This window comes from Varanus komodoensis, unplaced genomic scaffold (genome assembly GCF_004798865.1).
Source record: "Varanus komodoensis strain SLA01 unplaced genomic scaffold, ASM479886v1 scaffold41, whole genome shotgun sequence".
NCBI lineage: Eukaryota > Metazoa > Chordata > Lepidosauria > Squamata > Varanidae > Varanus > Varanus komodoensis.
Genome location: NW_025335954.1, coordinates 7877349 through 7898033, shown reverse-complemented (window position 1 = coordinate 7898033; position 20685 = coordinate 7877349). Strand labels below are relative to the sequence as shown.

General features: G+C 45.3%; 1 protein-coding gene across 8 annotated transcripts in view; it reads right to left on the bottom strand.

Moving 5' to 3' along the window:
* The window catches only part of SPRYD3 (SPRY domain containing 3), a 45352-nt gene that overhangs the window by 24297 nt on the left and 370 nt on the right, over positions 1-20685 (bottom strand). For 2 of the 8 annotated variants that reach the window (XM_044443352.1, XM_044443345.1), the window contains exons 2-6: positions 17754-17896; positions 16453-16528; positions 11284-11408; positions 9629-9764; positions 7968-8159 (exon numbers count right to left, since the gene is read on the bottom strand). In XM_044443352.1, the coding sequence (XP_044299287.1) occupies positions 7968-8159; positions 9629-9764; positions 11284-11408; positions 16453-16528; positions 17754-17896 (672 nt within the window). Of the gene's footprint in view, positions 1-7967; positions 8160-9628; positions 9765-11283; positions 11409-16452; positions 16529-17753; positions 17901-18547; positions 18706-19885; positions 20226-20685 lie in introns of those variants that run through there. The other 6 variants (XM_044443347.1, XM_044443346.1, XM_044443348.1 and 3 more) reach the window with 6 other exon arrangements.

Below are 20685 nucleotides of genomic sequence, written 5' to 3'. Positions count from 1 at the left end.
TAAAACTGGTAGCACATTCCAGATTGAGGCAAATTAGAATCTACAAGGTGGGCTGAGAAATATTTGTCCTTAATAAACTCAAAGTTTAATCCCAGCAGAGGCCATTTTGTGGTGGTCATGGAATATGCAAGGTTTTGAATTACACTGCACTGTAATTCAGCAAGCACTTAGCCCTAACCCTCCACTATAAAAACCTCCCTAACAGCACCAGTGATTAGGCACATTCAAGGCACAAGTGTTACCTCTCTCTCTCAATCTCTCTCTCTTTCCCTCCCTCCCCCATGCACATGCACACACACGCACCCCGCTCAGAAGACTGCAATGCAGAAATATTTTCCAATTACTTCTGCATTGTATGTGCAATGCAGTATATGCAATGCTGTATGTGTATACAGTATTGTATTGTATGTGCAATGCTGTATGCAAGGTTTGCGTACACCCCAAAGGACACAACTGAAATGAGATGCAACAAGAATGCTATCTGAATAAAACTGTGATAATTGCTATACAACCTGTATCTTAACCATACTCAGAATGCTTATGAGGTCTTTGCCTATACAGAGGGTAAGAAATGCAATAGTAAACTTTTTTTAACAGCAAGCAATTTATACTAGTTTTATATATGGCAACAAAAATCTAAAGCCAGTTGGCTTGTCCAAGGGAAATCAGAGTTTCTCCTGGGGTTTCTGTCATTCTCTATAGCAGCCTTCTCCACACTGGTGCCATCCAGGAGGTCTGGACTACAACCACCTCCATTCCTGACCACTGCGCTTGCTGGCCGGGAATGATGGAAGTTGAAGTACAAAACATGAGAGGGTCCCAGGTTGGGGAACCATAATGTACCAAAGTGTACCAAAATGGGAAATCTGGTCTTTGCAAAGCACCTAGTTCGCTGATCCTGTGAATCCCAATATCAATCCATTGCAATACTGGCATATGCGGCACTCTGCCGAACAGTAACTGTCTCTGCTCCATGGAGTGCATATCCACAGTCAAACAATTTTCATTTTAAGCTGAAAAGATTAAAGACATTTGGCCTTTTGGATCAGAGGATTTTGATACCTGACTTTCACTGAGCTAGCTGACTGACCTACTGCTAGAAGGAAAGAGTAGCACATAAAATCTGTTATGCTGTGAGAATCCCGAGAGACTAGATGCACTGACCTGGCAATATCAGGCAATGTCCATGCAGCAACTCATCGTCACGTTTAGTTCAGCCTCTTCAACCCATACCCAAGTACAGGCACATCCATTCCTGGATGCCTATCAGATGCCTTGCAACTGAGCATTTTGTCTCGGAACTGATTCCGGGTCTTTCTTAACAGCTACAGTACTAAATTTCCAAAATATTTTTATGAACAAAACAAATACAGTTCCTGTATCAAATGCCAGTTTTTAAACTCAGCTGCTGTTTTCCTTCCAATGTAACCAACAGTCTAACTCCTTAAAGGAAAAAAAGGTCTATTATTTATTGTCTGAGCCAGCACTTTCACTAGTTGTCAGAATACTCAGGCTTGGCCGAGGACCTCATGTGTCTACTGTTTAAGACAATCCAAACCCTCTATGTGACATTCACTTCATGATGGCTGCAGCACACACGACTTCCCCAGTGGCATCCCACTTGGACCACTGCAATGCACAGCATGTGGGGTTGCTTCTAAGAAATGTTTGAAAACAACTGGAATAAAGCACAACAGCTAAACAACCAGGACCAAATATAAGGAACATTTATGGCCAGTCATACGACGACAGAGAACAATCAAAGTACTTGCATTCACCATTAAGGAAGGCCCTAAACAATTTGGGACCCAGATAGCTCAAGAACCAATCACCTTCTACCACACAAGCCGCTCTGTATTAAAATCTTGCTTCAGACATCTTTATCCAGGTTCTACCAGTGTTGGATGAGAGGTAGGTGGAAGGCCTCCTTCGTGGTGGCACCGTTACACTGGCAGGTTTGCCTGGTGCTGTGTCTGACATCCTTTGTGCACCTTTTTATTCTCCCAGGCCTTTTGGATGTTATTTTCTTTCTGCCCTATCCTGTGTTTATGCTTGCAGAGCAACTTAAATATGAGTCTTTTGCAACTGTTTATCTTTTTCTGTTTCATTATGTATATGATGTTAAATGCATATTAAAAACTATTCAGATTCCTATTGGATTGAAGTACGGAGTATTAAGTTCAAAAGCAGGAAAAGGCATCACTTGACTCTAGAAATATTTCAGTATGTCTCCATTTGCAGGTCTGCCTGTGTTCTCTTCTCTCTCAGGAGGCTGGAAGGTGGAGAGGAAGGGCATGGACTAAAAGAAGTTTCAGGATGCACACGGGAACAGAGTCCATTTTCATGGCTACTCTCTGCCTTCTGTCTTCCAGCGCCATCTCAGGGCAATGCATCATTCAGGCATTTGTGGTGTAATACAGCAGCTAGATAGTATACAGGAAACAGCTGGCAAGAGCAAATGGCTCAGAATCTTGGTTGGGGCAAAGAGACCCAACAGAAGCACGCCTTGGCTCTCAAGGGTCGAACTCCAGTCACCATTTCAGTCTGGCAGAACAACCAGCTCTTGAGAAAAGGTCTGGAATGTCTCCTTGGCACCTCATCAAGCCCAGCTTTACAGATGTTCTTTACTACAAAACTCCAGATGAGAAGCTTGGGACAGTATCTAGTAGCCTTTGCAATGGCTGCGGCGCCTTCACCAGCGTATGAAACTAGCTGATCCCCAAGTAATACCCTAAGACGCTTCTGTAGGCCTCTGGGGCACAGCACATGTTGTTGTCACCACAGAGCTGCCTTCCCCTACCTGCAGCCTTCCAGGGATGCTCCAGAGGATGCTGGCACAGTGGTTGCTCACCACACCTGGAGGGCACCCAGTTGAAGATGGCTGCCATCCCAGCTACAACATTCACAGTTACAAGATGAATCTGCTCCTTCACTTGGTAAATCCCTATACCTCCACAGTTCCAGACAGCCACAAAGCTGACAGCAAAAATTTTCAGTGTGATTCCATCGATTCACACATCCAATATTCGTATGCAGAACAGCTGGGAAGGGGAGCATGACAGCCACCACTGATCACAGCATGTGCCCCACTAACTGGAGAAACCCTTATTTAAGGAGCTCCTGTGGGTGTTACCCAGCAAAAGGCGAGGTGCACATTAACATTATGGGTGTCACATAGACCTCCATTTTTGAAAATCTCACACTCATTCACACACAAGCAAAAAGTACAGAAAGCTACAGGTGTATTGAATACTACTTGGTTTCCCAAAGATCACTGAGCAAAGCAGCAGAAGTTTCTCTCATTGTACCTTGTGTGACATCCACTCCAAAACCCATTGCTGACTCACATGAAATTATGCAGATTTATTTATTTATTTAAAATATTTATATGCTGTCCTAATCACAAAAAATCCTCAGGACAGCTTACAATATAATAGCATAAATAAAATCCCCGACCCACACTGGCTGCAATTAAAAACATAGAAAAAACAATATTAAAACTTATTAAAATACCGTTGGAATAAAAAGGTCTTAACCTGGCACCGAGAAACAAATAATAACGGTGCCAGGCGGACCTCTCTGGGGAGTGCATTCCATAGATGGGGCACTACCACAGGGAAAGCCCTCCTCTGGGTACTTTGCCTCCTGATATATTTCACGGAGGATTCCCGGAGGAGAGCCTCTGCTGCTGATCTCAAGGGGCTGGAGGGCAAATATGAAAGAAGGCATTCCTTCAGGTATCTAGGTCCCAAGCCAATGGTATTTGCAGACAACTTTGCATTGCACAATGATGGAAACAGTTTTTCAAATGCTGGGATTATACTATTATGCATAAATCTACTGTTTAAATTCATGCATCAATTTATTTTAACTTCTGCTTTTTATTATTCTTCCATATGCTGATCTAAATGCTGTCCATGACTAAGCTAGAAATGCAAAGGAATGTTTAAATTGCCAAATTTATGGGCTCGCCTTCCTGTCGGGAATAAGAGAACACTTTTTTGTGTTTCCCATTATTTTCTTGAACGTTATTTGATGACTTACTTCTGAGTCAGCCTGTCTTTATTGTTGCAGCGACAAAAAAAAATTACAACAAAACAAATTATTGACAACAATACAAGTTCTAACGTTTTTCCCATATTGCTGAAGTATAAAATTGGCTTGAACTTTGGAAGATGAAACTAGGTGAAACCTTCCACTGCAATAAAGTTGTCCTGATAGAAAAAGCCAGCTGAATCCTGCTGAGTCCAGCATTATGGTTTCTAATGTTTTCATGCATTCTGCAATTTTGATATGCCAATTTTTCTAAAAACACGTTAGATACGTGCCAAGACATCATTTTTTGAAATAGCTGAACAGAACATTGTTTCTTGAAAGGACATACACATTATTTCCACCAGCTCCACAATTCCAACTTCTTATTCCCAAGGACAAGAACATGACCCTATCAAAAAAGGTCAAAAGTACTTGGCGTTCTTAATGTGGAGAAGAGCGCAAGGTTCGCTGATGCACATTGGGCGGCTTGCTGTAATGAGTAAGTGTGCCAAATGGCTCCCTATGGTTTCTGTGGGAAGGACAAACTGAGAACAACCTTAAGATTTTGAATGTTCCTTTCTTCCCTAACTCCAAGTCACATTCTCCTGACTTGGAGGGTGTCAAGCAGCAGGGCAACTTTAGCATGCAAGATCAGTGTCTGTCTGTCACTGGATGTTTTCACAAGTGAAGCTGCAAAGACATCTGGTGCAAATAATCCAAGGCCAAAGTGATAGTGGCCAACACTGATATCTGGCAGTGGGGATGTGGGCTTTCTGCACCACCACAAAACACAGAAGCCAACTTCCCGCAGAGAGTTAATTTATTCAACCACTGAGAATTCCAGTTTTTGTTCTCCAACAGATGTGTAAGATTCTGGCCCTCATGGGTTTGGTAGAAGAAAGAAAGCGCTTTGCGTAGTAACAGAGGCTGATGGGAAGGTTTCTTCACTTCTTATTTACTTATTGTATATCCCGCCTTTTTCATTTTTAAAGAACTCAAAGTAGCTTACATCATCCTTCTGCTGCTGCTCTCCATCTTATCCCCACAAGAACCCTATGAGATAGGTTGGGCTAAGAGTTGGTGACAGGTCCAAAGTCACTCAGTGGGCTCCATGGCTGAGGGGGGACGAGAACCCAGATTGTCTGGGTCCCAGACCTGTGCTCTTAACCACTACACCATACAGCTCTCACTTCATCCCATGCTACCAACCTTAGCTTTCACAGCCATGATATCTACTACTACAATTATGCCACCTCTCGGTGGAAAAAACCAGAAAAAAAAAAAAGCAAGAGTGATATTGCTTTCCAAGGAAGGCTTTCAAAGGATCTCTCTTTTCTCTCATACATGTTCCACACAATATTCACACTATTATTCTCACAACATGCCGGGCAGACAAGGGTTAGGCTGCAAGAATGAACAAGACTGCCCAGTAAAGCTTCATAGCTAAGTGGAGACTCGAACTGGGTCTCCCCAGTCAAAATCCAGGATCCCGCCCTACACTGCATAATAGAGCAGTAATTGCACAGAGACTGCAGATTCTGAAATAATCAAAATGAAATGCAGGGAAGAACTTCTGATTCAATGCCTAGGTACCATTCGAGGCCACTTTTTCATCTCAAGTTTACTCAGCTAATACAGACTTATTTCGGTTCAGTTCTCATTAAACTGGTAAATGTGGTCCTTGAGTGCAACAGATTTATTATGCACCTATGCAAAATTAAAATAAAATATAGAAAGAACTGGCATCTTTGACCCTGACATGCTAGTTTCCTATATGCAAAGACTGTTTTAAAAATGGTACAGAGAAGCATTTGACTATGTCAGGGCCCAGACTTGCAGTCTAAAGTAGTACAGTGCAGGCACAGATTTACCACCAGAGTAATAATTTACGGCTTTGTTGTTGTTGCTTGAAAAACAGCAAGCAAGATGAGGAATTTCTGGGAAAGGGTAATGGTACAAGCAGGGGGTAGGATTAACAAAAGTGCAGCAGCTTCTTTCCAAATGCAGTCACAAACAAATCCATCTGCAACTGTAGCAGGAGTCATGAGGTTTTCATGAAGGGGTACTACTCCTTATCACAAGCTTTACGCCTGCGGGCACCCAATGTCAAGTTATGTTGAAGAACAAAGGGAAAATATGCAGTCTCAAGAAGGGGATGGGTGGGGAGCAAGGCTCCCAAAACACACCAGACTCAGACCATGTGAAAAGTAAGTGCCACTGAGCATGTGGGGCATGCACTCATGCTATCAGCAAGTCACTAGCTTGACCCTGCAAAAACCCAGGATCGTGCCACTTCTCATTTTCTACCCCACTCATCACCCTGAAGAAAGGGAAAAGCTGCTGTACTCTGCTTGCCTCCATTGGGATTTCAGCAGATTCTCTTTGTATGTTGCCAAACCTCAATTTGAGAACACAGGAGACAGAAAAACAGCTTTTAAATGAGAACGAGAAGAGCCTCAAATGTGCTGATACAGGAACTAAAAGCTAGCAGCCCATGGATTTGATCAGGGCCCCTAGAGGGGTGCTGCCTGGCCTCCCCACTTCTAAGCTACTCTGTGCTTCCTGATGCTGCTTTGCTGCAGGCCCAGGCTCAACTGGTTCCTTTTCAGATTCCAGTGAGTTTCGCAAGAGCTCAGTTTCAAAATGAAGACAGGAGAAGAGAAGAAGCCTCCTCCAGATCCAATGCTAAATGCAGCATCGTTGCCAGCATCCTTTGGCTCTGCACCATCACACATACAAACAGCCACCCATTCCTTGTTGCTACTGTGCTGCAGCTCAGACTATACCAGCCCAAGCCTTTCTGCTCATCCTCATCCTCCACAGCAGCTGACATATTAGCAGGTGCTCTGTTGCTCCATCACACAAGAAAATTGGCCCACCACTGTGTTTTGAGCCACAGAAAATCTAAAGAGGCAGGGAGAGCTGCACAGATGCCATGGAATTGCATATTTAAAAACAAAACAACACAGGAAAGTGTTTTATAGCTTTGAGTTTGATACTGCTAACCTAGGACATGCCAAGACAGACCAACAATGCACCTTGCCTGGCACTCTCAGATACCAGAAACCTCACAGGCAAGGATGGCTTCCTGCATTCGCCTACAACATCCAAGAGTACTCCTAGCTATTAGGACTAACAGGTGGGACCCGCAGCACAAACATGGCAATGCAGCCCCACTCCTAAGAAGAATTCTCTGGTTCAGGCCTTCAGCCAGACCAGGAGTTTTGTTGCGCTATTCAGGTTGGGACAGCACTGCAGAGGGGCAGGTGAATGCAAAGCTACCACCCTCTCCCAAGTACCTGACACCTTCCCTGCTGGGGGGGGGGGGGGGAGCACTGGATATGCAGCACTGGATGGACTAGCTGCCAGCTTTGAACGCAAACTTTTTTTGATTGATATGTGTGTGTGTGTGAAGGAGAGGGACACATCCTGGAGATAAGGGTGTTCTTTCTCCATTCCTGCCTTGCAAAACATCACTCTATAGTGCATAACGGGGTGGGGGGGGGCGTTAAACTTAAGGAACAGTACCCAATACTACCTAGTCTGGGCAGGATGTTAAGGTGCTTGGGCCTTCAGCAGGCCAAATCCCCCCCCTTCACTTTCCTTTCCCCCACCTCAGCAACTGATTTTGTAATATTCCACTTGTCCTCGAAATTCTATGCTAAGCAGAATGGGGAGCTTATGTTTTAATTTGCTTATATCTATAGCTATATTTGTATTCAGAGGCATCCCAGAAATATGTAAAGCCCAAGACCCTACCTTTTTAACGGAAGAGGATAGATTGTAGCATCCCCCTGGCAATTCAGTGCTACTTGGGGGCATATGTAGCTGTTCCATAGATGAGTCTTTATTATTCAAGGCCTCCCCAAAACACAAGATGCCCCAACTGGGACGTCCAGCACTTTCCACCCTTCTGAAAGATGCTCACTCACTGTGCCGCAGACTTTTACATCGTGGAGTCGGCCCCATTCATCCTCGTAGCTATCTACCATCATGATACTGTCATCCTCCTCTTCGTTGCCCAATTCTGCGTGAAGATGGAGACGGACCTCTTCCCCCAGAGAGTGCATCCCTACGGCTGGGAAGAGCCCCTCCGGAGAAAGTGGCATTATTGTTGAGCCAACCTGCAGGAGGAAGGGAAGCTCTTCATCATGCACAGGCACTGCAAGTGTTCTGCTAAGCACGTTCATGTGGTGCATTGGCTAAAAGCTGTTCTACAAATTGCACAGAATGAAGTGGCAGAGTGAATTGGCAGAGTTCTTGGCTTGTACCACTTCACTGTAGGTGGAGAAGGAACTCACATTTTTTAATTCAGTTAAAAAAAACACACACACCCTGCATTTAGAAAGCTAGCAAGGTGGAGAAAACGGCACACCAGAGTGAGCATCTCTCCATGATATGTTTAATATCCTACATACAGGTAGGGAAGCATTAAGACATGCGACTCCACCTGTAGACCAAATTGGTACAATCCAGAATCTTATCACCTCTGGGAACATAGGAAGCTACCTCAGACTGTGGCAGATCTTTGGCCCATCTAGCCCAGCACGGCCAACACTGACTGGCAGCCACAGTTCTCCAGGGTTCCAGGCAGGAATTTTTCCCAGTTGTACCATGAGATGCTGGAGGCAGAACCAGGGATCTTCTGCATGGCAGACCAGGTGTTCTACTACTAAGCAACAGCAAGTAGGCAATCTCATTCTATGGCCCCAAGAGCATGAGCAAGAGGATTCCCTGATCAAATCTCATCTCAGTCATGAAATGAATGGGTTGGCACAGAGACAGCCTGGTGGAAAAGCACATTATTTTCCTTCTTCCACTGTTATGCACCCTTCCTTCACCACAACTCAAGGCACCATACCTGGGATTCCCAGGAAGCCATCTCATCCAGGACTTGACCAGACTCCAATTCATTTAGCTTCACTAAAGCTACTGCCTCATGTGTCTTTAAAATCTGAAGATGCCTCAAAACACAAGAAATGTCCACAATTCACCAAGAACCACTGTTGTGCTTTAGGTATTCATATACACCCCATCTACGGAAATGATGTGCAATAGATGGCACTTAAGGAATACCTTAGGAAGAAAAATGGTAGCAGCTGCCCAAGCTATTAATATAGCATTGGGGAATTCTCCCATTTGTTTGTTTGTATTTATTTATGTATTTTAGAAGCATCCAGAGTCTAATCAAGGGATAGTCAAGGTTTTTGGCCATGAGCATATTTGGCAATTTCAGGAACTCTCCTGGGCATCACTACAATATGGCTGCCATGAGAGGTGTGACAGTGCCCAAGAATCCTGCCCCAGTCTGAGTGTAAAGCAGAGGTGGGGCCCAAGGCTCAACACACAAAACAAATCCTTTCAACCCACAGTTCTCAGCACCAACAGAACTCTCTTACACAGGGATCCAAGCTGTCGGTAAGACAATGTGTCTTTTTTTCCAAATGGGAGGGGAAGGCTACCTTCACAGGCACCAAACAGGGTGTCTGGAGGCACACAGGTGGTTGCAGGCATCATGCTGCCTACCCTGCTTCAGACCTTTCCCTGGAACTGTTTCTCCTTCAACAAGCGATGGAGAAGCTTCAGAACTCACCCTCTTTCCATTCTTGGTGAAGAAGATCTGGGCTGTTTGGACTTCAAATGACACTGGCTCAATCCCACAGCCGATCCTGTCCCCGGAGCTGCATTTTGTTCCAAATTGGCGACCCTTGGCTCGGCCATTGTAAAGTCTGGATGAGCAAAGACACAGGCAGATCCCAAAAGGAACTTTTACAGGAGATCAACCAATTAGTTTCACACAGGATTTGTAAGATGCACAATGCTGATATAACTAAGAGGGTGATGGAGAAGGGGTCTATAATCATATGGAAGAACATTCCCAGTCTGGCAAACTCACAGCTGAATAGACTATGCCTATTCCCTCACCAAAGTAGAAGAGCCCAGTAAAGGCATAAGATGTCCTTACCAATATTCCCTTGCTGGGAGGGCATAACTTGAATCCCAGCCCTTTTGTTCTCTGGAGTCTTGAATTCAATGCTTATGAACTCTTATCAGAAAGGCACAATAGATGGACAATGCTAACTGGTAGACCCTTCAGTCCAGAAGCTGCCCTCCTCAGTAGCTACCATGACAAATGGAAATCTAGCACGAGCTAAAGAATATAGAGGGCCTGGTGAAGTCAACAAGGCAAGAAAGGGGCAGGATACAGTACTTTTAATACAGCCACTTGTCTCAAACAGGCCAGCCTCTTAGAATCATATATGTATTATAAGCCTTCAAGGCAGCTTCAGCCAAAGTGCAGTCAACAAATTAAATACATTGAAAGAAACTAAAGAACGTTTAAAAGAATCAATCTAAAATGTTGCAGTATAAAATCCCAGACAACACAACTGGCCACTTCTTCAAACAATTAAAAGTTTTAATCGTTAGCAATGTTTTAAACTCTGAGGCATTCTTTAACAGATCTTCACCTAGTATACAAATGCTTGCGAAGTTGACACCAGGTGAGTCTCCCAGAAAAAAGCATCATGCCCCAATTTCCACCCACATAACACCTAACAGGAAAGAAACAACAGTGCACACCATTGGGAGAAATGTTTCAAATGTGCGTATTTTACTGTGTGTGCATATGCTGGGAACATGCTGCCAATTCAATTGCTCCCCTCCCCACATGCACACAAAATAAATCAAGCACACACGACAGCAGACAATGTGTTACTTCTAGGGCTGCCCTGCTTGGTCAATTCATTGGTACACCAAATGGTTTAAAGGCATTTTTTACTACAAAAAGCTGCCCATTAAATAAAAGAGCAGATTGTTAAAATGCAAAAACCCTGCTATTTTTATAATTAAAACTTGCACCAGAAAAGGCAGTTTCCTTTCTGTCTTATCCACATGCATGCACATAGACACATGTACACATAGCCATATTACCTAAAACAGTGACTGGACTGTCAGATTTTTGTTAGGTTACAACTTTCACCATCCCCAGTCACTGGGGGCCATGGAAGTAATAGTCCAAACTCTAGGGATCCAAGGTTAGAACATCTAACCTAAAAGTTAACAAAGTAAGATTTTTTTTCACTTTCAATGTATTTCTTACCCAAAATTCATTTCTTAACCAAAATTCATTTTTTAACCAACATTTCTTAATAGGAGAACAGGCCTACTTCTTTCCTACACACATCTAGAGAAAGCAACACATGTGGGATGGCTCTGAAATTTCTGTAAAGCAAGTTATTAACTCACTTGCCATCATCGGCATGGTAGGCAACTGAATCCGGCAGCCATCCGGGCTGATGGTCCAGGCTATAGTACTGAGGCACCAGTCCCACTGCAATGGTCCCCCGCACACCACTGTCCACAATCGATACCTAGAAGATGATGGAGGAATAAGCAAATGAGCAAAAAATGGTCTAGATAAAAAAACTGTAAGTGGATCCAAAATTGGATGCTAAATCAGAAACAAAGAGTGCTCATGAATAGCACTTTCTCAACCTAGATGGAGGTAACTAGTGGGGTGCCACAGGGTTCAGTCCTGGGCCCAGTGCTCTTCAACATCTTTATTAATGATTTAGAAACACAGAAACAGAGTGAGTCAGAAGGGACCTCCCGGGCCGTCTAGTCTGACCCCCAACTCCACCTGGCTCCGCTCACGACATGCCCACCATGTGCATGTCCAGCCTATCTTTGAACACCCGCACTGATGGGGCCTCAACCACCTCCCGTGGAAGCCCATTCCACACCCTCGGGGTCCTAACTGTCAGGAAGTGCTTCCTGGTATCTAAATGGAACCTTGGCTCCCTGAGCTTTGCTCCATTGGAGAGCGTCCTGCCTTCCTCTGCAGGGGAGAACAGGTCTCTACCCATCTCCATGTGACATCCCCTCACATACCTGTATGTCGCCAACATATCCCCTCTGAGTCTCCTCTTCTCCAAGCTGAAGTTCCCTCAGTGTCGCCTCATACCCCATCCCCTGCAAACGGGCCACCAACCTTGTGGCCCTACGCTGCAATGACTCTAACCTGGCTATATCCCTTCTGTAATGAGGGGCCCAAAACTGAACACAATACTCCAGTTGCAGACATGCTAGAGTTGTATAGAGTGGTAGTAATAACTCTCTTGATCTAGAAGCCACACTTCTGGCTATGCAACCAAGGGTGGTGTTCGCCCTCTTGACCACCACATCACACTGCTGACTCCTGTTTAGCCTTCAGTCAACCAGCACCCCGAGGTCCCTTTCACAAGTGCTGCTCTCCAGTCACTTGTCCCCTAACCTGTACTCATGACATCTATTCCTATGGCCCAGGTGCAAGACCTTGCACTTATCCACACTAAACGCCATCCTCTTGACTCCTGCCCACTTCCATAGTCTGTCCAGATCCTTTTGGATCTGGAGTACCTGCTCCTCAGTTGGGGCCACTGCTCCAGTTTTAGTATCGTCTGCGAATTTGATCAGCAGACTGTTCACCCCTTCTTCCATGTCATTAATGAAAAGATTAAACAGGTTCGGCCCCAGGACAGAGCCCTGGGGGACCCTGCTTGTCACTGGCTGCCATCCCGATGATTCCCCACTAATGGTTACCCTCTGCTTTCAGTCAGTCAACCATGCCCTAATCCATCGGACAGTGCTTTGGTGTATCCCAAAACTCTTCAGTTTTTCCACCAGGATATCATGGCGCACTTTGTCAAAGGCCTTGCTGAAATCCAGGTAAACCACATCCACTGCATCCCCTCCATCTAGCCATCTTGAATCCTTGTCGTAGAATTCCACAAGGTTTGTCTGGAAGAACCTGTTATTGTGGAAGCCGTGTTGTGTGGCTGTCAGCTTCCCTTCCCTATCTAGCATCACTAGATCTCTCTCTATTATGAGCCTTTCCACTGTTTTTCCTACAATGGGCGTAAGGTTAACAGGTCTGTAATTCCCCATGTCCCTTCTACTACCCTTTTTGAAAACTGGAACCACTGATGCCACCCTCCAGTCCTCTGGAACTTCACCCGTTCTCCACGAGGCCTCAAAAATGGAGGCCAGCGGGCGTGAGAGAACCCCTGCCAACTCTCTCTCAGGTGTAACCTGTCAGGGCCTGGGGCCTTTGTAATGTCCAATGCCCTGAGGAGTCCCTCGACTTCAAGGGGGGTGACTCTAATCTGTGCCCCTACGTCCCCAGCCTCATCTAATCTCCTATGTGGATCTCCCCCTTCCTGCTTTGAGGAAAACACAGAGGCAAAATAGTCGTTTAGCATCTGTGCCTGTTCCCTCATATCAGTCACTGGATCTCCTTCCTCCTTATTTAGTGGTCCCACCACTTGTCTCCCCTTCCTCTTCCTATTTACATGCTGAAAGAAGCCCTTTTTGTTGCTCTTGATATTCTTGGCAAGTCTCAGCTCGTAATCAGCCTTAGTCTTGCGAAGAACCCTTCTGCAATGGGCCTTCTCCCCCGGTATATCCTTTTGTCTATTTGCTTCAGTACCCATTTCCTACGGAGGTTCCTCTTTTGTCTAATCCCTCTAACCACCTCCTTTCACATCCATGGTGGCACTCTCCTCCGCCTCCCCACCTTACTAACTAGAGGTATCGTCAAGGCTTGCGCCTCCAAAACCTCCCTTTCGAGTGCTATCCACCCCTCCTCAACTCGCTTACCTTCCAGTAACCTATCCCAGGAGACTTTCCCCAGTCTGGCCTTCAGTTGGCCAAAGTTGGCCCTCTTAAACCCCCAGCTTCTAGTGCTCGACCTGCTGCACGTCCCCAGTCCCCTGATCTCATAGCAAAGGATGGAGTGATCACTCGCATCCAGAGCTCCCCTAATCTGTACTTCATCTATCAGCTCCTCTCTATTGGTCAAGACCAAGTCAAGGATGTTTCCCCCCCTCGTCGCCTCTTGGACACTCTATGTGAAAAACCCTCCTTCTATAGCTTCTAGGAAGCAATGTGACCTGGCTGTCACCACCAAGTGAGTCTCCCAACTAATATCCGGGAGGTTGAAATCTCCCATAATTACTGTGTCTCTCCCCCGAGATATCCTTAGAATCTGGCCTGTCATCATCCAGGGTCTCAAGTTGACCTGGAGGGCGATAACATACCCCCACTGTCAGATCCCTTTCCCTGTCAAATCCCCTAAGTTTCACCCAGACTGCCTCTACCGAATTCCCATCTGTGCTGCATTCTATCTCACTGCATCCTATTCCTTCCCCAATGTATAAAGCCACACCCCCACCCCTCTTTTCCTTCCTGTCCTTTCTAAAAAGATGATACCCCTCTATGTTCCAGACTTGCCTTTCATCCCACCAAGTTTCTGTGATTCCCACCAGGTCATACCCTCCTATTCCCAGGAGAGCTTCAAGCTCTTCCTGCTTATTACCCATGCTCCTCGCATTGGTGTACATGCACTTCAACTCCTTCCCACCGCTTCCTTTCCTTGGAGTCCCCAGCCTTCTCCTTCCTCCCATCCTCCCTGATACCTGGCCCCTCTCTGAAGGAGTTCTATCAGTCCCTGCAGTACCTCTAAAACCCTGGTCACAGAGCCCTGATCCTCCCCCCACTCTTGTCCAGTGCAGACACGTTTCTGGGGGGCCTGAACCCCCCCCCCCCACCAGCTCAGTTTAAAGTCTTCTGGACGAAGCTCACTAGAGCATCTCCAAAGGACCTTTTCCCCATCCTCGTGAGGTGCAAGGAAAGACGGGCGCAATCTCGGCCATCTCCACCCCCAACCAGCACAATCGTGGCCATCTCCCCAAGTGGGGAGATGGCCAGGATCGCAGTTGCGTTCGTGCAGGGAAGACGTGCATGATCACAGGCGCACTCCTGCAGGAAAGACAGGCGCAGCACAGCACAGCCATAATCATGCATGTGTCCCCTGCACGAACGTGACTGCAATTGTGGCCAACTCTCCACTTGGGGGGGGGAGGGGCGGAGATGGCTGCGATCTTGGTCGCCACCCAAAGCTAAGTTCGTGACCCAAGTCAAAATTTTCATGAAATTTTTGTTCATGAGCCAAGGCGTTTGTGAGCCAGATGCCACTGTATTCTGTGATTCTATGAATGAATATTACCAAGAAACAAAACTGTAGCGCTCCACTCCAGGGAGAAGGGTTGATTACCTATAAATTGTGAAAAGGAGCAAAGCAAGGGTTTTATTAACCTTGCCTTATGCAAAAACCAAGGAAAAGACTTATATAATAGAAATGGTACTGCCTTGCCTAGATGTGCAAGTTACTGTAACATAATTAATGTCACAATCCAGTTGGATTGCCCCCAAGACCCCAAACTCAGGATAATGGGCATCCTATGCAGAGCAGAAAGAGCACCTCCCTGATCTTCCAGCTTGGCATTTTTCCTATGCAGCTGTTTTTGGCTGTCTAGCTTGGCCCCTTCAGAGGTAGAGGGAGGGAGGCTGGGGCAGTGTCAGGATTCCTCAATGCCTGGCCACTCCAGTCTCCTCCCCACCCTCTAACCCTCTCCAAGATCTCTTTCCCAGTTTTGGAGAGCCACTGATGCGGTTCTTTCCATGCAACTTGTGAACCAGGGGATGGGGGAGTATTAAAGCTCCAGTCCTCAGGCCAGATTAGGATCTCCAGTCCAAATGATCCTAGCCATTCCCCCACATCCCGCCATGATGTCTAGTAGCCAAAAGTTTATTCCTATGTGACTGACTTGCAAGCCAAATCCTCCCCGGTGCATATGTCACCCCTGCCATGAACTCAGTAGGTGGCATTAGGCAAGCAACTGAACTCTCAGCCTCACATTTCCCTATCTGCTAGGGAAATAGGTGTAATAGGGACCCACCATTAAAAAGAAAATCTTTTTGAAAACCTTGTGGGACTGACTGGATATGTCAGCCACAGACTAAGAGGAGCCTCCAGCTGAGTGCCAGTGTGACCTGGCAGGTTAGGAATGAGACTGATGTTCCAGTGCCCACCCCACTGCCCTACCTTTACTGTAAAAGGCAAACATGACCCATTTAGCCCCAGTTCTACACTACAGGATTGTTGGAAGTAAGCTAGCAAAAAGTACTACATGTTTGGTGGGAAAGCACCAAATCAATAAATAAAATAAAAAATTGTTTTCTCTCTGCCTCCCAATGCAAGAATCCTGCGATGTAAATTCTCTATTCAGAGCACAGAGGATACAGTCTTGATTAACTGCATCCCCAATGCTCATAACCTCCAACTCAGAGACCTAAGAGCATCCAGTGTAGGGCAGAAGGAGGGGTGGAGGCAGTTCTTACCATGAATACATTTTTCCTAGAGTTTAGCCAAGGTCCACTTCCCTACAATTTCCATTCATTAACCCTAGTCCTGCTCACTGGAACAATTGAAACAAGACAAGAAGGCACAAGAAGAAAAAATCTATTGGGAAGTGGTTCTGGCGCCACTGTTTCAAGAATGACCACTCCAACTGAGAGAAAAAGCAAGCAAATTACCTCAAAGTAATTGTTGTCTTTGGTCAGTGGACGAGGAGCCACATAACAGCCGACTTCACCAGAGTTTCCCTGGTAACTGCAGAAAGATATAAAGTCCAGTTCACTGCTATTCAGGCCACACAAAGTGAGAAGCTTTTATGAAAGAAAGGAGTGTAGACTGGAGAGGAGGTCACACTGGAGGCAACGCACAACTGGCAACAGACTGCTAATACTCCTCTCCCAACTTTTGCACCTGTCTTCTGCCAAGTACACTGCTGTTGAAATATTTGTTCCATGGCAGTGAACTGGGCAAAGGTGCATCAGGACAGAAGAACCCAAACACTGGCATAGGGTGCAGTCCTGTCAAGACCTTCAACATCTGGCATGAGGGCAGCCACGAGGAGAATTCGTTACCCCAGAACTCAGCTCATCCTCTGACTTGTTTACCAACTAAAGGGAAGGCAACCAGGTGATAGATTGAAAGAGGGCAAATGATCTCTTTCATCTCCAATAAGGTAGATCAGAAATGGGCAACTTCGGTTTTCTCAGGTGTCTGACAAGATCTGGGGTGGGATACATTTTGACACAAATGATGATACCTTGAAAGAGCATGCAGGCTCCATCAAATGATCATAATCTAGAAGAGGGATGGGAAACCAACAGCCCACAAGCCTAGTCCAGCACATGGGGGATCCTGTCTAGTCCATGGAGTCCTTAGCTCCACCCAGAGACTCCCCACAGGGAAGTTATTGGGGCTGGGAAAGGAAGCAGGGAGATAACAGGGAGGCCGCCACAGTCCTCCACAATGCCCTTCACACAGATAAATGGCTATTCTGACATATGCCAGTCTTCCCCACCATCACTCTCCAGTTGCTTTGAACTACAACTCTCACAGACACATTGGTCAGAGAGTATGGGAGATGCAACCCAACTCATCTAAAGAGCACTGGAATGGGGAAAGCTGGTACAGCTACTGTGGCAATAAAATGTTTGCTGCTTGCATTGTCTGAAAAAAAGCTACAGGAGAGGCCAAGTTATTGCAGAAATTTGCCCTTTCATTCCACACATTAAAACAATGTACAGAAAGACTGGGCCAACTTTCTGTTAAAAAAGTGCAAATAAGTTCTAAAAGAACTCAGGCTTCATTATCCATTATGACTATACCCAAGCAAAAACAACAGAATAAGGGCAGAAGGGGTACACAGTACTCTCAGGATGGAGCTTATCTTAAATAAGATATAATCTTAAACAGAGCACACTTCAATTGTTAAATTTTTGACAGAGGACTTCATTCATCCAGATTCCCCAGCACCAAGAATCACCTTAATGTATCTCCATCAACAAGGATATGTTTGAACCTCTCTTGATAACGGACAGCTCGAACTTCTCTGATCTCCCGGATTCTCCTCCTCCAGTTCAGAAATCTGTAGTGCAGGTTTAAATCATCCATTTTGGCTGGAAGAATCTACCTATGAGAAAAGTCCATGTTTAAAAAGGAATCAATTTCCAACTAGGTGACTCTCACAAGGAATCCTACAACCTAGAGATGTCAGCCAATATGCTGAAGTTGCAGGCAGGGATACACTAAAACCTGGTCCAACGTTCTAACATCCCAGTCTAGCACTCTAACACTACAACACATTGACTCTTGAAACTGGACAGTGAATTAGCAAAGCAAACACAGGGTACCAGAGACAGTCATTTCCTGGTACTTATGGAAATTACCACCTAATACAGCTTTCCCCAACCTCCATCATCCCTGCAGAGCACCAAGTTGGGGAAGGCAGGGGTGGTAGCACACCTGGCGGCTTGGCTGTTAAAGTCACTACAATAAGCTAATAATCGAATCTTCATTCTGCATTATGTTAATATTGCATTATAAAATTGAACTCCAAGTGCATGCCCAGGGCTTTCTGTGACAGCACATGACGCAGTCACTTTGCTGAACTTAGATAGATTCAGGTCAAGCCAGTGGCTGAATGGAACACTTGGGACACCCCATGTCTATTGTCTTCAGTTCCTTGATAAAAAGGTACAATATATGTTTAGTAAAATTTTTAAAATCAAATAAAGAATAGACAGTCAGTGGGCAAGGTTGCACATCATGCTAACCTACCCTGGCATGAGTCATGGTGGATTGGCTGCTGCCCGAAGGAACCCCCAGTGCACTCAACAGAAACTGGGCTCACCCTGGATTATTTGTCCCTTCCTTCTCTCTCAGTCCACCTGTGGGTATCCCAGAGGACTCCACTGCAGAACTGACTTGTCTGCTCCCTGTCAAAGCAAAAACAAAAAACCCATTGCCCTGTTAAAACCCAATTTTAAAAGGGAGCTATCAAAACTATTTTGTCCTCAAAATGGGGTGAGTTGTACTTTTACATTTTCCTAAGTAGTTAAGAGTCTCCAGGAAATATACAAAATGCAAAAGAACCTGAGGACAGTCAGGGAAAAATGAACAATTTGAGAATCTCACAGTAAAAAGAGTATAAATCCTGCCACCTCCATTTTATGAACAAGGACCATTTGTGGGAAGACTCCTTCCTCTGAGAGCTTGTCTCTTGACAACTGTCAGGAGAAAGCACAAGTCTTACTAAACAAATAAAGTATGAAAATATTTGTATGCACTGTAGGCATATTTTTAAAAAAATGTTAACAACCACTGTCAACCCCTCCAGTGTACCACTTGAGGACTATGAAGGGGCTGTCACTGGCTGTCAAAGTGGAGATCACAATCCCTAGGGGGAAAATGGAGGAGGGAACCACAATGAATGAAAAGACCTTGCAATTTTAACAGGGAACGCCCAGTGAATAAAAGTAACCCCAAAGTGTCACTAGCATGCCCCAGCCAAACTTGGCAAGATGGCAATGGGGTTTTTCACTCTTTCCAAGAGACTCACTTGTCATGTCTCTTCATTCACAATAGGAACAGTTGCCTGGGTTCAGACAACATGCCAACTGTGGTTGAAACATCGCCTAGAACAAGCCATGGGTTGTCAGGATGGCTTGTTACAGGAAATGTCCAATATCATATGACACAACAAACCACCATGTCTTATAACCCGTAGTGGTTTTGCAGGCCATGTGAACTCAGTAATTTATTTTTACAAAAACTCAATTTCCTTCAGACAGACACCTTCCACTTCATGAATAATAGACTCATATCCAGTACTCTGACACGCCTCATCAAGGTCTCACTGTTTTTTCTTACTTTCTCCTGTATCCCATCCTTCTTACAGAGCTATTCTCTTTTACCCTTCCAAGAGTACTTGATTATATTTAATCCAGATTACTAGTATATCCTTTAAAAAAGCATTAAGCTATGGGCAGAAAAGAGCAGAATGCAAAATGTTTAGGTTACACCATGAGACAGCCCAAAGCCACTATATGACCTTCACAACAAAGTGTGGGTTTTAATCATAACTTCCCTATAAAGTATTTTCTCATTCCAACTCACCTCTGGCCAGGCCATGCAGGTTAATTCTTAACTTCCTATGCCTTCTTCTGCCTGCCTACCTCCGAAATATTCACTTCCTAAAATATGGGGTCTCCATGCTAACTCTGGGATCTGAATACTCTCCTCTCAAAGCAATGCCAAGACCAGTGGCAGACAAGCTGGTGCCTTCCTGATGCATTGGTCTTTATCTCTCATCAGCCCCATCCAACATGGTGACTGATTGGGGCTTTGAGAGTTGCAGTCTGGATGGCACGAGGTTGCCTACTTCTGGCCTACACCTAGTCACTTGCTTGCCAATATTGCCTTCTCTTTCTTATCCTCTGTGCCATGCCAAATATCCTCCCCTTTAGTTCTCTTGCCCCTCTTTCCTCCAGACTGTCACAATGTCTCTGCAGCCTTCAACCCCACCCCCCCCACCCCAAATCCCAGCTATTGTGCTGCAGTGGCTAAAGCAGAAGGGGCAGATATAAGAAAATCAGACTAGTGAAGAATAAAATAAAATGCCTTTTGGCTATGAAGCTAACTAGTTTTGCACAGGTCACCTGCTTTCATCAACTAAACCTCACAGGCTTGTTGTGCAACTAAAAGGTCATCTTATACACCTTAGAGGAAAAGCAACATGAAGTGAATTAAAACTATCGTGTATATTATGTCTCACACATCCCTCCTTCTAGTCCAGCAGTTAAAACACCAGCGAGTGTTTTAGTAACAGCTCTGGGAGCGGGTTCAGAGCTGAGGCATTAGAGATTATGCGGGGTAACCAGGAAGAGGGTGCCTCTGAAGATGTATCTACCCCTCAT